Below are 16,070 nucleotides of genomic sequence, written 5' to 3' on the forward strand. Positions count from 1 at the left end.
ATGATCAGCTTAGCTTTTGTTCATTTCAAGTTGATTTGTGAAATTTTGTACTACATAAAAAAAATAATTGTTATGATTAAAACCTTTTTTGCCCATCGTTGTTTTTTTTTTTTGATAAATAAGTAAATAAACTTATAAGAGTACAAACAAAAAAAATTGCAAGTTGTTGTGATCTTTTTTAAATTCTAGAAAACAACTTTTTAAGAAGACTTTGAGTACTTTGTAGCATATGATTTTTCGGTACATAATTTTATATACATACTAAACAGACTAAAACTGATTAATAATTATACATAAGAATTTTTTTTAACAATTAAAAAATTTTTTTTTTTAACAAAAACTGTAAATTGAAATCATTATGAACTTTAAGAAATAAAATAAAATGCTATAATTATGATGTTAAATAACCTTAGTACTGGTGGAAACAAACATATTTTATAATCTTACGAATCAATTAAAAAATCACCAATAAGACAAAAACAGCTGTTTATTAAAAAACTTTTATCAGATTTGTTTTTAGAATTTACTTTGGTAAAAGTTATTGAGTAGTTTTAATATCCAAGTATAGCCTTTAAAACGTGTATAGAGCATAGATTTCACCATTTCTTGATACAAAAACTGTCGTGTCCTTTTGTATATTAGATTTACACCAACTAATATATGAAAACTTTTTTCGAATACAAAAAATTGTTTTGGAAAAACTTTATGTTTTCTTCTTACTTCTCTTTTTTTTAATGATTACGATGGCAATTCTGTTAAAAAAGATTTTCATTAAATCTAAGCTGCATGTTTTAATTTGCTGTGTTTGTTTTATGTTCTTAACACGCAAATCTTGTTTAAGTAAACATTAACAATCATTTAATAAAATTTCACTAGTTTTAATTTAAATTTTTACGTTAGAGAACTTATATAGAAGCGTTAGAAAATAAGTTTAATTCTATGTTTATAATACATGAACCTTTAGTAACTTTTAAAATAAATGGTTAAAGAAATTTTTTTAAACTAACTCTCCATTTGTTCATTGACAGAACAACGCTAATAAATTCTTTGTAGTCTAATTTTCTGTGGCTTGATGACTAAAAGTAGGTTATTTTATTCTTACTTATGGCATGGGTTATAACAATCAAAAAATTTATATTTTTGAAAAAAGTTTTTCTTGAGTGTTTGACAAAAATAGTTTTAACAGTTTTTATTTTAGTCGTAATATTTTGTTCTTTTAGTAACAAGTACTTTTTTAACCAAAAAAATATGTACAAGTTAAAAACATTGACTGTGTTTAATTTTATTATCTATAAAAAGAAGTAAAAATTTACTTTTATTATTTTTTGTGTTAAGCTTTTTTATCTACTTAATCCTTAAACAAATTTATAGCATGTTCTTCATAAACTGTTAAAATAAAGTAACTTACTAATAAGAATTTTTCATCTAAGCTTCTGAGTTCGTTAAAGTTTTTGTTAAAAAATATGGTTGAGTTTTCTTCACCTTAGTTAAAATAAGTTTAAGAGTAAAAAAAATATCTAGGTAAAATAAGATGTTAGAAATAATATATATGAACAAAAATACATCAAAAACATATAAAGTAAATAGTTTTAGAAGTCTGCCCTTGAGTTCAAACAAAAAAAGTTACCACTATCAGGTGGTATCGAGCTTTAAAGCCTTGTTTTGTGTTTAACATAATGACTTTTTAGTAAAACTTTTTTTTTAATTTTGTTTAAAAATAATCAATGATGAATGCAATGTTTTTAACATACTTTAATGAGTACCTAAACTAAAGAAGATCTGTAGCAAGCTTGTCAGAATTCTAGGTAAAAATATTTCTGAATACTGAATTAACGATAGTAAATTTTAACTTAAAATGTAATTCTCAAAAAAATACGTTGCGATTTGCTTTCAACAAATATGGTTACTATAATCAGTAGTATCTAATAAAAGAACTAGTTTTCATACTTTTAAACTGCTTTGTTTAGTACATTAAACAACAAATAATTGAATATAAATACATCAACATTGAATACCTACGGTCAAAATATTAAGATAAAAAAGTTTCCGCAGAAACTTGCTACTCTTATAAAAAAGCCGTAACAACATTTAACCGTTTAGAGAAAATAACAAACGGTGAAATTGACATTTCATTTACTTAAAATTAGATGCTATTTATGACATGTCTATCAAAGTAGTATATCTCCTGTGTCTAGCTCTAGCAGATTCTTTTGCTTTTCATTATTTTTTTTTTCACTATATTTTGAAAGTTAACAAATAAATAATATTGTTTAAAGTATTAGGATTTTTCTGAGCTCGCATTTTTGGGCTGTTTTTAAAAAACGATATCAAGCGGCGAACTATGGTTTTTAAATAACTTTTAACTTATTGAAAAAAAATATATAATTCTAGCCGTTTAAACTTAGTGAAGTATAATGTTAGAACATGTAAAATTTGAAAGTTTGGTTGTTAAATTTGTTAAAAATAGTTGAAATTTACAAATAAAAAAACTTGCTTTAAACTTTAACAAAATAAAGTTGCTTACTTCTATCTAGATATTTGTTGATAACCTTTTTTAGTATTAGCGGAGATATTTTCCCTTCCTGTTAAATTAAACTTGTTGTTTTATTTGTAGTCGTTTATATCATTAGCCTAACTTGTTTTAAAAAATTTAAAATCTTAGTTTTAAATACAATTAATTTTTTAATTACAAATACAAAAAATTTACATAATTTTATAATTACTTATAATTAGTTTCTAAAAGCTGTTCTTACAGAGTCAACACACTGATGAAATATTTTTGAAAAGTCTTCCATCAGATCTCTATTGTTCTGCAAAAATTTTATATGTTACATATATGTATAAGTTTAAGTTTGATAATGAACTACTAAAAAAATCATTATACTTATAAAATCAGCTAAAAACACATAGTTAAAATGTCCAAATAGTTAAAACATAGTTGCTTAAAAACTTTTTTTTTTCAATAAAAAACTGTTTACCTCATATAATATTTTGCTTTGTTCATACTTCGGAACCAGCTTTTCTAAATTGCTGAAAGATTACAAGAAGTTTACTAAAACACATGTACATGACAAGTTAGGAGGTCAGAATAATGACGTAACTTATTAAGTTATTGCGATTTGTTAAAAGTGTTAAAAAAATTAAATAAGACTTTTTTTGATGGAACTAATAATTAGTTTTTACTGAGTTAATAAGACATTACGCTAAAGTGTTGTTATATTTTAAACAAATTGTATAAACAAGTTGTAAAACTGGAAGAAAAATAGACAAAATATGTACATTTAAAAGGCACAAAAGTCATTAGATTGTTAAACTAGATAAAATTTTATCTTTTTAGTGTTATTTAGTTTTATTGGAATTAAGTAAAGAAGTATTACAAGTCAATATATTTTTTTGCGTCATTGAGAAAGTTTAAGCTAAAATACTATTCAAAAAAAAAGTTAAAAGCTTACTACTTATGGTATTTAAGAAATATTAATTTCTAAGTAAAGGTTATATATAAAAGAACCTATTTCTATTTTTCCTTTCAGTGAAAATTCTCAGCAAAAAGTTTCCTTCTTCGTTCGCGGCAAAAGTCGATGGGACGATGACGTAATTTCCCGCCGGAAGCTTAAATCGCTGTGAGTTTTCTCGCATGTTGGTAAAATTCTTACATTTTGCAAACGATTTGTTTTTGCGAAAGAAACTTTTGTTTAAAGATTTTTCAAATTCTTGTTCATTTTTAATCTGTTAATTAAATTCCTAAAAAAATTATGAACAAATCTATTTTTTATATAATATATATATTTAGTTCACAGCAACATAAAGTATTTCTAAAATAGTTTAACTGCTTCACCATCTTTGTATATCACTTAGTAATTAAAAAATAAATTCAAAATTATACATAAAAAAACAAATATGTGCAATAAAAAAATATTAAAATCTCGAGTATGGAGTTGAAGCTTAAAAGTTTAAAAATTAATATCAAAATAACCTTATATATAGCAAAACCCGTTGTGAGCAGTTCTTCGTTCAAATTTCTGTTATTTTTTTGAAGTAGAGAAATAATGACAGTGCATTCGTTGTTTTCCATTTTTTGCTCACAACCTTCTAGTTTAATTTTGTATTGAGGGTTCTTCCAAAATGTATCTAAACAATACCATATTGTTAAACTGTTCTAACGATAAATTATTTTTTTTACTTTACTGTTGTATATTCTAATCTGTTTTTTGTAACACTAGATTATCACTTTATTCATTAAACAATAATAATTAGTAGGATTTTAGTTAATGATAACTATGAATGCTCATAAGTTTAAAAAGTTTGTGTGCCCATTAATATGTAGTTTCATACTTTTAATTGTGTAATATTTATACAAGAAGCATTTACCCAGGTAATTTCTACACCCTCCAGCAGATTCATTTTTAATCCAACTTCCTTCAAAACTTTCAGCTACCCACGCTTGTTCAAAGTCATCGGTGGTAAAATTACAAATTTCCAGCTTGGTAAAAACAGCTAGAAAGTCATTTTCGGACATCCTGCAATTTTTAAAAGTGTTGTTTCATTTCGGAAAATTGCTCAAACTTCCTACAAATTTTTTGTTTAAAAAAAAAAAAGGATTGAGAAGAAAATTTAAGTTTATAATTTTGATTGTTTGGTAACTTCAAATTTTGAACTAACTTAAAAATCAACTGAAAAAATTAAAGTAAAATAACTGAGTTTAATTTTAAGTTACCAGAATTCTCCGTCGTTAAGAACTTCACAAAATCTTTCTTTGCATCCAGGAACAGAGTCCCAAAGTTTAGATCTTTAAAAGCAAATATGATACTTTTTAAATCTTTTGATCAAGTTTATTAGTTTGATGTATAAAGAAACAATTTTTATTATCCAGCAATAAAACATTGACTTTTTTGTACTTGTGTTTCCTCTGAAAACTTGAATTTTTTTTTTTGAAATAAATAAATTTGAATTTTTTGAAAATAAAAATAGCTTTGAAATTTTTTAAAATTCAGTGACTTGTTTTACACATTATCGTATTCAGGAAACAGACTTATCACTCCAGTCTCCATTCCATTCAACTTGGCCCCACGGGTTTCGGATCCTGATCAAGCGGGTCCCGTTGTAAAGCTGGTAAACAATTTAAATTTTGTTTTTATCAATAAGAACTTTTTAAAAGTCCTTTATTGTTTTTATTTTAATTAAAATTTTGGTCTCAGACTTGTTTTCAAAAAAAAAGTATTTCCAAGTTTTATTTTTTTAAATTAAAATTTGCCTAAAATCAGTCTACCTCTTGAGCTCCAGTGACGCTATATGCATGTCCTCTTAGTAGTCCATTTTCTAACCGAGATTCGACCAATGTAGTGTTTTCTGCCTGAATTTTGTTTAAAAGAGTGTGTATTAAATTATTTAAAAGTTAACATGGATAAGGTGTGATTGCGTTTACTTACTTCTATCGCACAGCTTATCATGCACCTTTTTAATATGGATTTTTTTACAAGATCGAAAACATTTTTTTGTGACTCGTGCAGTTCTACCAATTCTGAAACTCCTCCAGTAAAATCTTCCATAGCCTCAGACGCGCTTCCTCCTTTTAAAGCGGAATATGAACCATTGAGTCTGTAGTGTTCAACATTTACTTAATAAACTGATCGGTTTTTTAGGCTATACAGCATACTTTTTTTGAATAAAGATGTATACTGTTACTGTTAGTATGCAATTTTTAACCTACAAAAATAGATACTTAGTTCTAAAAAAACGTTTTAAGGTTGTTTACTCTTTTAACTGTAAACTAATCGAACTATTTTTTTAAGTATTTAATCGTCCTGCATTTAATAAGAAATAATTTATGTATTATATGTGTATTAGTAAAAAAGAATACGGTTTTTGTTTAGTTTGTTTTACACTGAATAAAAGTATTTTAACTCCAAAAAACAAGTTTATTAGTAAAAAATGCATTAAACATGTTAGAAAAACAGTAAATAACAATAAAAATCTTTTACATAATGTACATAACAAAAATTTTCAGTGACACATCAACTCAGCTGTTTTTTTTTTGAAACTAAGATTATTTTTGTATACCTTGTTCACTATAATTGGTGAAACTACAGATATAGGACTAAACAATGTATACTTTTTACTGAAAGTAAATTAAAGTTACAATCAAGTGTTACATTAATACTATTTCATTTTGCTTTCAAAAATTTCTTAAATTTATTTAAAATATGTTGTAAAAAACAATTAACTTACTTAGCATACGCCTTTTCTAATAAGGCACTCCAAAATTCATCGTTTTCGTTTGAATGGAGAAAAGCAAGTTTGCCTCTTTTATTTACTGGAAGTCTGTCGTCGATTATTACATCTTTCCATCTACCAAACTATATTTTGACTGTATTTAAAATCTTATACGGAGAGGATGCAATTGTTCAAATTTAATAACATATACCTATAACAAGATTATAAAAAAACGCTTATTTAATGAGTCTGTTTAAAACAAAGTCTACCTGCCAAAATTTGAAATGAAAAGCACCGCAGTAAGCATCTCTGCTTTCGCCTACTTCAAAACTTTGGTCAGACGGAATCACTTTGTACAAAAGTTCCGTGTTAAGAGACAAGCAAGCCATCGCAGCCAAAAGCCAGCAGTCACCTAAAACAAAAAACACTTGTTTTTAATAACTTGTTCCACAAAAAAACATAATTAAGATGGTTAATAACACAAAAACTTACCGAGCTCTCCCTGTATAACATCAGCCCTACCCGCTCCATTGACAAACATTTTGGGATTTTCGCTAATTTCCTGAAAATACTCAGTTTTGTGGTTGTATTTGTTCAATATTTTAAAAATAAGAAAATCGAATAAGAACATGCTTGTAATGTATAATAATTAACTTGATAAACTTTGCAAAGTACAATTGACTTTTAATTATTTTGTTATTTAAGCTAATGAAACCTTCACTTTTACGGTAATAATGTTATTTGTAATACATAATAAAGAAACAAATCTATTTAATTAGGCCTGTTCAAAAACGTTTATAAATTTAATTAAAGTATGTAATCGTTTTTAAATAGTAACAGTTAAGAATATTGAAGAGCTATGACATTGACACTAATAAAAAAACTATATACATACTAAAATTTTTTAAGATGTTTAGAGCTTCTTTTTTTTACAAAAAAAACTTACGTGGGGTCTTTTCCACACTAGTCTGGGGTTGTTTACATTATTGCAGCCAAACAACGAGACATCGTCAGCTGGAAAGTCTTTGTCTTCATATAGAGTTTTATTTTTAAGCATTTCAATTTTCAAATTTGAAAAGAGTTGGTTGTCACAAGTTGTATCCTCATTTTTTTCATTTTTATTTACTTTTTGAAATCCTTTTAATAGTAAATCAGGAGTTTCTACCAATCTTAACTTTTTTCTGATAAAAAAAAATAGTAAAAAAACGAAGTGAGACATTAAAAATTATTTTAGAAAATTAAAAGTAATACCAAGTATTTTACAATGTTAAGTGTATTATTTTAGGTTTTGTTGTTTACCTGAATTAACAGTTGTAGTATTTTTATAACTTTATTCAAGATAAACATGATAAAGTTTAAGAATCTAATAGAAATAAGAATTTTGAATAAATATAACTAAATAAGATAAAAAATTAGTTTAGATTAAAAACAGTCATAAGCTGTTTTTTAGTTGCAGATTACGCATAAAAAACTTTTATGTAAATTCAAAGATATTATAAAAGTTTAAAAACAAACTAGTAAAATCTTTTAGTTTGTCATATTAGCTCAATAATACTTTACATTAATCTTGTCAAGGCGATTTCAGCAAAGAAAAATTACTGTTATTTTTATAATTTATAATTTATACTTTAGTATGATACCATGCAAAAAAATTTTAATTTAAAGTACAGACATATTATACATTTAAATGTTTATCAAGTGTTCAAACTCAATTTACTATAAAAAGTGTTAAAATTCAAAATGAACTAACTGATTAATAATTTCTCTTCTTTCGTGAAAAACTTTTATTGGTACAATTAGGTCTTCCAGTTCACAACCATTTTTTAAATATGTTAAGTTTTCTTTATATTGATGTTCAACAATGGTTGAATTTTTATTATCTTCAGTGTTGTTATTAATGTCTAAAGACATTGTGTTTATCTATCAAACAGCTTTTAAACCTATAATATTACCGTTTAATAAGCAAATATAAATTTTAGAACGATGTATTTTCAAAATACATAAGACATGTATAAGTATTGAACGATAGAACTGCACAACATACTCATAAAAAGGTTTTCTTTTTTTGTATTAAATGTTAAATCGCTTATAAGTTAGCCTGGCCATTAAAAGTGTTTCTACCGAAAAGGAAAAAACAAAGAAAAAAAGTAAGTTGTACAATTTATAATCATATATTTGAATAAAATTTTTGGCAATAAAACAACAAATACTCTTAAATATAACTAACTACTTACTTAAAACCTTCAACTTTTATGTTGGTATTTTATGATTAATGAAACCTAAACAACTTTTACTCTGAATAAAACTAGCAGCTAAATAATGCAATAGTTAGTCCAGTGTTTATTTACCATTACATAAAAAATATGTTAGTATTACAAAGTAATGATTTATGTTATTTAAGCAAGCATACTTTATAAACTACAGCTTAAGTCTTCTAGATAAAACTCAAATACTCTAAATAGATACATAAATACGTAAGTTCCAAAATGAAGTAACAACTTTATATTAAAATTTAGATATGAAAATTTTACATGAAAAAAAAAACGATTATGAAATCTCTCTTTTTATGTATTTTCGTAATAAATCCCCTTGTAAAGTGATTTTCTCTATCTGATTACTTTTAGAAAAACAATGACAAGTGTTGTAAAAGTTAATTACAAAAAAAAATCAGTCGAAAGAATTATTTAATGTATTCAAGGTATGTGAAAATTAAAAACAATAGCACAAATTTTATATAGTTTAAAGTACTTCCGTCTATTTTAAATATACAACTAAGGTGTTCCCAAATTTTATTACTTTAATATAAGACGAGATTTTGTTAAAGTCATTTACTTCTATAATTTTCATATGCCTATTTATTGCAACTAATCTACTATAGATAAACTTTTTTGTCGTAAGTTTAAATTTTAACTGTAAGTATTTAGTTTTAAATATCTTACACTGACTTAAACGTAAAATATTAATCATTTATAAAGTATTGTATATGTGTAATGAAGGCTTAAAAAGTTCAATTAAACGAGTTGTTGTTTTAACATTTAGGTTGCTTTTGTTAAATTTTTTTAACTTAGCAAGTAAAAACCAAATATAAATCTAAAGATAATTTAGAATGAAAATAAACAAGTTAAAACTTTTTAACAAAGATAACAACTTTGCATATAAAGGTTTAAATGAGTTTATTTTTAATGTGTAGCTTATTTTTCAACATATTTTTAAACAACGTTAAGAGGTTGTAACAAATAACAATTATAAACAAAAAATAAGTTTTATTACCATATTATACTTGTTGAACTCATTTTAATTGTTCAAAAAACAAAACATACAATAAGAAAAAAAACAAATCTATTAATTGCTTTTTTTTTAATATACTTTCAAGTTTAAGTATTGAATATCATTATTTCTCAGATGATTGTACAGTATTCTTACTTATCAACATAAAAACAAGAAATTTTTGTAATACTTTTATGATTATAAATTAAAATAGTTTTGTATTTGCTAAATAAAGTTGTTTTTAGCAAGAGTTTATTCAGGTACGACTTTGTTTGAGGTTCAGGAATACGACGTTATCGAACCACGTGTCATGTTTACACAAAACATTGGTTTGTAACGTCATAATTAAAAACATTGTTGCTCTTTTATGTTTAGTACACTACTTGTCAATTGTTTGACATTTCTCGTTAGCTTTGTTTTATTTTTTATATATCATTTGTATAAGTAGTAGCTTAGTTCTTTAACATATTGAGGTCTAATACTAATGTATAAACAAAATAAACTTTAGAAAACTATATTGTTAAGTAGAGATTTAATGTTATTTGAAAAAAGGTGTTACTCTGTGACGGCATTTATTCTTACTTAAAGAACATTAAATGTGATGACAATGACTATAAATCTAAATTACTTGTTTAATTTTTGAAGCTTAAGAAACTTTATTCTCAAAAAGCATTTAGTTTTAAAAAGGAATTATTTTATTTAACTGACTCAAATATGTAATCACCTATAAAATCGACGAAATCTTAGAGATAACTTTGACCTTCATTATTATTTCATTTATTATTCAAAAACAAAAATAATGTTGTTTCTAGATTAATTCTCTTGTCCTTTTACTTCATCTTGTTAAATTAAGTTGTTATTTCGATATTTAAAAACAATTCTGTGAATTAAGCAACTTACATAAACGAGTTATTTATAGGTAAAATTTTATGTAACTGTTTATAACAGGTAAAATATTCTGATCATTGTTAAAAACAACTGTTAAACTTATTATAGCTTTTATTTTGTCTTTAAACAATTTATTGAAAATAATTAATAGTATAATAATAAATTACTCATTTTAATATAAATAGTAAACATTAGTGTAACTGGCTATCATAGTAAATAAAAGTCTTAAGAAATTTTTTAAAATCTTCTTAACCTACTTAAGTTTAATAAAGTTTTTATACTAATCGAAAAAAAATTGCGTATTGCTAAAAACAAAATTGTTTATTCTATTTCAGTGACTGTTAAAGTTTTTGTATTTCTTAACACTTCGTATTCTAAAAATCATACTTTCTCACAAAAACTACTCTTTATAATTTATAAATATATCTCTGTTGTAGTCACTTGATTTTCTTCGTTTAATTTTAATCTGTTATATTTTTTATGTTTTGACATAATAAAGTTACTTACTTAACATACTTTCTTGTAGAAAAATAAATATAATAAACTTTTCTTAGCAACAGTTTAACAAGTACTAAATTTATCAAAATTAACAACATTTATCAAATCGGTTTAATTGTTTGTTATATTAATAAAACAGTTCTAAATACTTTTAGATAGCATTAGTGCAATAATTATAAAAATACTGGTAAAGAAGGCTGCTTTGTTTTACTTGATTAAGAAATAGAGTCTGTTTAAAAAAGTGTAAAGTTTTGATTCAACTGTGTTGTGTAAATGTTACTGAGATAAATCAATTTATTTTTAGTTAAGTTAAATAATTTTATCAAATTTTAAAGGAAGTGTGAAACTTGAGAATATAAAAGCATAGCATTACAAAAGTATTAGGCTGCTAGTAGACTTGTAACTCAAACTTTAAAATGTAAAGTGGATTTTTTATCATGTATTACTCGAAAAGTTTTAAGCAGAATTTTGTATTCGCAAAGTTGTTTATTAGGTAGACCTATATTTCCATATTTTGCTGTTTAACTTATTAATTGAGTTTTTAATAGTTGCAATACTATAATTTATTATTTCGTAAAACTTATAAGAATGTAATTGTCGATTTACACTAAACAACAACTAAGTTTTTTGAGAACTGATATTCTTGGAAGTTTTTGCTAGTTTACAAGAAACAATTAAACTGTATTTCTTAATTAGTTGAATTATTTCCTTTTATTTAAAAAAATTGTTAAACTTTTTTAAAAGTTATACTGCAGTAACTTACTCGATACTTAGTTTTTCTAGTCTTTAAAATAAGTAGCTAGAAACAACAGTTTATACTTTTATAAATATTGATTACATAGTTAATTTATATTAGCATTTTAACAAGTATTTTTTTTTATCGTTAAGTTTGCTAAAAATTTTTGTTTTAATTTATGAAACATACTTTGTTAAAAATAGGTAAATTTTAAGTTTTAGTTTACTGTTTTACTAAACACCCGAATTTTTTATCGTTAATATAAATATTTTTAAGAGTAGCTTTACGGAATAAATCTTTGAAACTTATATACAAAATAAAATTAAAAAAACATCTAAAAGCAAAACTTTAGGTTTGCTCAAAATAAATTGTACTTCCTAGATCAAGCTTTAAAAAGCAGTATGAACACAGTTGTTGTGAATAGAATGAGTTCAGCAGTTCAAAGATTGAACATAACTGCTGAAAGGAGAATGAACATTATGTACATCATCGGAGTAAGAATTAGCAACATTTTTATTATAAACATAACATTAGTATATTAAATTGAAACTCGAAGGTTTTAACAAAATAACTCAAAACTTTTTTGTACTTTTTAATTTTTGATACTTTGTATAATTTTTCTATTTCCAATATGGTTTATTAATTAAACTAAAATCTTTGTTTTGCATAGATTTGTCTGGTTTGTAGTTTTGTTTTTTTAATTGTGGTAAAATTAGGAAAACAAATAATTTGATTAAAAAAAACTTTTATTTTATGTTTTTTTGTTTTTATCCAGTAAGATTGTGTATCTAAAATAACAAATCGAGCAAAAATTTTGTGTATATCACAATTTATGATTAAAATATATTAAAAAAAAGTTTATTGAATAAATATATTATTCTATTATGCGTATATGTGAGTAATTTGAAGAAAAATTCTAAGTAAATACATTCTTTTACATTAGTATTAAAAGTTACCATAAAAAGAAACGATTTTAAACTTTATTTTACAAAGTATATTTCTTTTGATTCAAAGTTTCAAAGAAAAGATTAACTAACTGTTTTTGTCAATATTAGTACCAAGTAATTAAAAATATAATCCACAGAAAATAGAAACCATATTAGGAATTATTCATGTTTTATTTGGAATCAGCTGGGCTGCTAAGGATAAGGTTGTTTTACTCGGAGTAGTACCAATTTCGAGCGGTATTTACGTAAGTTAAAACAGATTTTTTAATTTGATTAAAATAAAAATAAATGATACTTATTTTTACTAGCTAATCACAACCGGGGCTATAATATGGGAAGATCCCGGATCGATAGCAAGGGCTAAATATAGAGTAAGTTTTTAAAGCACTTGTTGCTATGATTAAGTAAATAAAATTTAACGCTTAAATTACATGTTATATGCTTATGATTACATACATTTATAATTAAATTTTACAGTCAGAAAGTAAAACTTTGTAAACAGCTGTTAAAAACAGTTTTTTTTAATACTAATAATACTTTGTTACGTTCAGTTTTGTAGTAGCATTATTTTCTTTTTAAGCAAACATACTTGCTTCAGTGTTTTATTGTAAAAATTTAATTTTGAAAACTTTAAGTTTGTTAGATTAAGCTTAGAAGATACTGTATTGTGAAAATAATAGTTATTGTTTGAAATAGTAAATTTGATAAACAATATTACATCCACAATTTTTTATGACAAAATGTTGTTGGTTTTCTCTTTTTCAAAGAATGGTAAATTCATACTTTTTATTTTCATTTCTTTGTCTACAATAACCAATCTCTTAACTGCTTTTTTTAACAATAAATAGGTAATAACTTGATTTAATATTACAACGTCTCTAAAAGTCTAAAAAAGGTTTATCTGGCATACATATTTTACAATAGACTCATACTTAAAAATAATCAGACAAAGTGTTTTTTGCAATACAAGATTTTTTTCAAACATTTTCTTTGCTGGTTAGTGTTCCAAATAAGCTTTTTTTAGAGTTTTTTAGCAGTTTTATAGCCAGAAGTGTTAAATGTAACTACATTAAAAAAAAGTACTTTAGCTTTATGTAGTACAAGAAAAGTTAACTGAAAACTCTAAATAGATAGATTTAACAACACTTTAGAATTAACAATGCAAAAACAAAAAAAAATCTTATTAAAACTAAAAAGGGTCATTTTAATACAACTAATGCTTTTAAAGTTTGTGAGTTTTTTTTTTTTTTGTGAGTAATTAGTTTTTTTTGTTCTAATTAGTGTTTTCTTAGTTTTTGCAATTTGGTTTGTAATTTATATCTCAGTTTTTATTATTATTATGTGTTTAAATTATTTGTGTATAGTTAGATTATTTACATCTCATCCTGCTTAAACTTAACTTCGTTTTATAGATATAAAATTCAAGTAAACTTTATAAAGTCGTTAAAGAGAAACATTTGTAGATTTACACTTTATTTTATACAAGTTTTTAAATGTTAGCATATGAGCAAGTATCTAACAAAATTTCTTAAAACTTATAGAAAGTATAAAAAACTCTTTCAAAAGAACAATCTAGTTTAAAATAAGCAAAAAATGACTTTGAGTATTATCAAATCTAAACCGTTATTACATTAACCAGGTCAGAACCCATCAGGCACTAGCATTAATGGATGCTTTCACAATAGGATTTTTCGTGCATGTACTATCGGAAGCTATTAAGTTTGTTCTAGAAGACTTGAAGAAAGATATTATGGAATTTATACCACAATGGATCATAAGCATTGCATCTGTAAGAACAAATTGGTCAAAACAAAATACTTTATTTCTACCAAATTTCTGATGAGGAAAACTGTTTTGTTTAAAAAATAAATTCAACTTTTAAGTTGTTCAAGTTAAAAGTTTGCTTTAAACTTATATTATGTTTATGTTAAATTATTATTATGTTAAAAATGAAATACTGAACAGTTTTAAAACTTTTTTAAGATTTTTGGAATAGACTTTGAAAAAATGATTGAATATGAGCTTGGTATGGTGAGAGGAGAGTTAGCTATTATTGTCTTGACATTTATCATGTTCCAAATAAGTATTGTCTGGTCATTTGTTCTAACTTGCTGTACTTTTTCAAAGGTGTGTTGGTTTTTTCTACTTTGTTATTAAGTATGATTGAAAAATATTTATTTTATTTTGTCAAGTAACATTTTAGCTTCCTAAATCTCTACAAATGAGAGCTTTAAGCAAATATTCAAATGTTGTTATAATTATTAACAACTCAAAAACTACAAAATTTCTGCATCAAAAAAAATACTGTCTATATTTTACAGCTGACAGTAGAGCCGCAATCCTCGACAGTGACAGTGGTGCAGCCACCCCCAGCGTTCGTAGCTATTCCTCAACCGACAATAATGATGCAGCCAGTAGTCCAACCTCCCTCCACCACCATCGTCAACTGTTGACGTGTGAGGCATCATCCGGTGTGAAGGAATGAAACATTTCTCCTTCAAGTCATACAGCTCATTCCTTGTTCTTATTATACACACGTCATTTTTGTAGTGCAGCGCATTTATTTATTTCAATTAAACTCACATAAAATTGTAGTGTAATACTCAGCAGTTTTTTAATCGGCTTACCGGTTCACTAAATTTAGAAACCAGTCCTAAAGTTAGCCATTAAACTAGTTGAAAACAATTAACTTTTTTTCTTGTAATGCATTATTAAAGAAATATCAATTATCAAAAATAATTATCACTCAAATAAATACAGAGGTCGGAAAACTGCCGCGCGTTGGCCAAATGCAGCCCGTAAAATAACTGTTAGCCTAAACATGCTTTTTTTAAACAGTATAAAAAAGTGTTGGTAAAACTTAACAACTAGGCTCTTAATTTATTCACTAGTGCTTTGTATTTACTTATTTGTCAGATTTTTAATTTCAAATAGTATTTATTCGTAGATTACTTCTGTTGTTTTTGTTAACAACGGCCTACAGAAGACTTATTTTATACAATGCAGCCAGCAAAAAAAAATTAAGTAAAATCGGCCCTTTATTTACAGTAGGCTACAAGCTCCTGTTTAAAACAAAATTTGTTATTTCTTAAAGGTTACTTTTGCTCAGGTTTTGATCTATGAACTTCGATATCTTGATATATTTACTCCTGGACATCACGTTAAACTGTTCTGGTGTATGAACCGATAACCGAAAGGTTTTTTCGTGCACCAGGTCCTTGGACCAAACTTTTTGAGCGTTTTATTTTCGTTCAATAAACAACAATATTTCAAATATTTTCAGTTATGATTAGGCAACACTTAACTAATTCTTGTTTATTTTAGGTTCTAGTACATACATGCGATTTATTTTTGTTTTTAATCGTCTACCATGCACCAAGTTTTACCCCTCAGTTTTAATTAAATTAAAACTAAAATTTTATTCAAGCAGCAAACGAAATCACAATAATAAAGGACTAAACAATGATATCATTAAATGATGACAATTTTTTTTAAGAAAACTAAGCAACACCATTAAAAAGCCT

General features: G+C 25.0%; 1 protein-coding gene across 1 annotated transcript; it reads right to left on the minus strand.

Annotated features, from left to right (window-relative positions):
- Positions 1 to 496: 496 nt before the first annotated feature.
- On the minus strand, positions 497 to 8,121 carry LOC145836707 (calpain-9-like). Its single transcript, XM_082944492.1, has 18 exons — positions 7,961 to 8,121; positions 7,157 to 7,391; positions 6,703 to 6,772; positions 6,480 to 6,622; positions 6,226 to 6,353; positions 5,427 to 5,595; positions 5,267 to 5,350; positions 5,030 to 5,106; positions 4,715 to 4,786; positions 4,369 to 4,517; positions 3,974 to 4,128; positions 3,509 to 3,726; positions 2,979 to 3,030; positions 2,754 to 2,810; positions 2,525 to 2,582; positions 1,409 to 1,482; positions 1,008 to 1,076; positions 497 to 752 (listed from the first exon to the last, which is right to left on the minus strand). The coding sequence occupies exons 1-18, from the start codon at positions 8,119 to 8,121 to the stop codon at positions 732 to 734; spliced, it is 1,992 nt and encodes a 663-aa protein (XP_082800618.1). The 3' UTR covers positions 497 to 731.
- Between the last annotated feature and the right edge of the window lie 7,949 nt (positions 8,122 to 16,070).

The sequence above is a fragment of the Thalia democratica genome, chromosome 1, assembly GCF_965202585.1.
Source record: "Thalia democratica chromosome 1, ktThaDemo2.hap1.1, whole genome shotgun sequence".
Classification (NCBI taxonomy): domain Eukaryota; kingdom Metazoa; phylum Chordata; class Thaliacea; order Salpida; family Salpidae; genus Thalia; species Thalia democratica.

Bases quoted from the DNA above. Each gene is read 5' to 3' on its own strand.
- LOC145836707 (XM_082944492.1), bottom strand. From the start codon at position 8,121: ATGTCTTTAGACATTAATAACAACACTGAAGATAATAAAAATTCAACC. The intron at 3,031-3,508 runs GTTCTTTTATAT...GTAATCTTTCAG, and splicing joins GAAAGGAAAAATAGAAATAG to CAATTTAGAAAAGCTGGTTC. The intron at 2,811-2,978 runs GTAAACAGTTTT...AAATTTTTGCAG, and splicing joins AAAGCAAAATATTATATGAG to AACAATAGAGATCTGATGGA.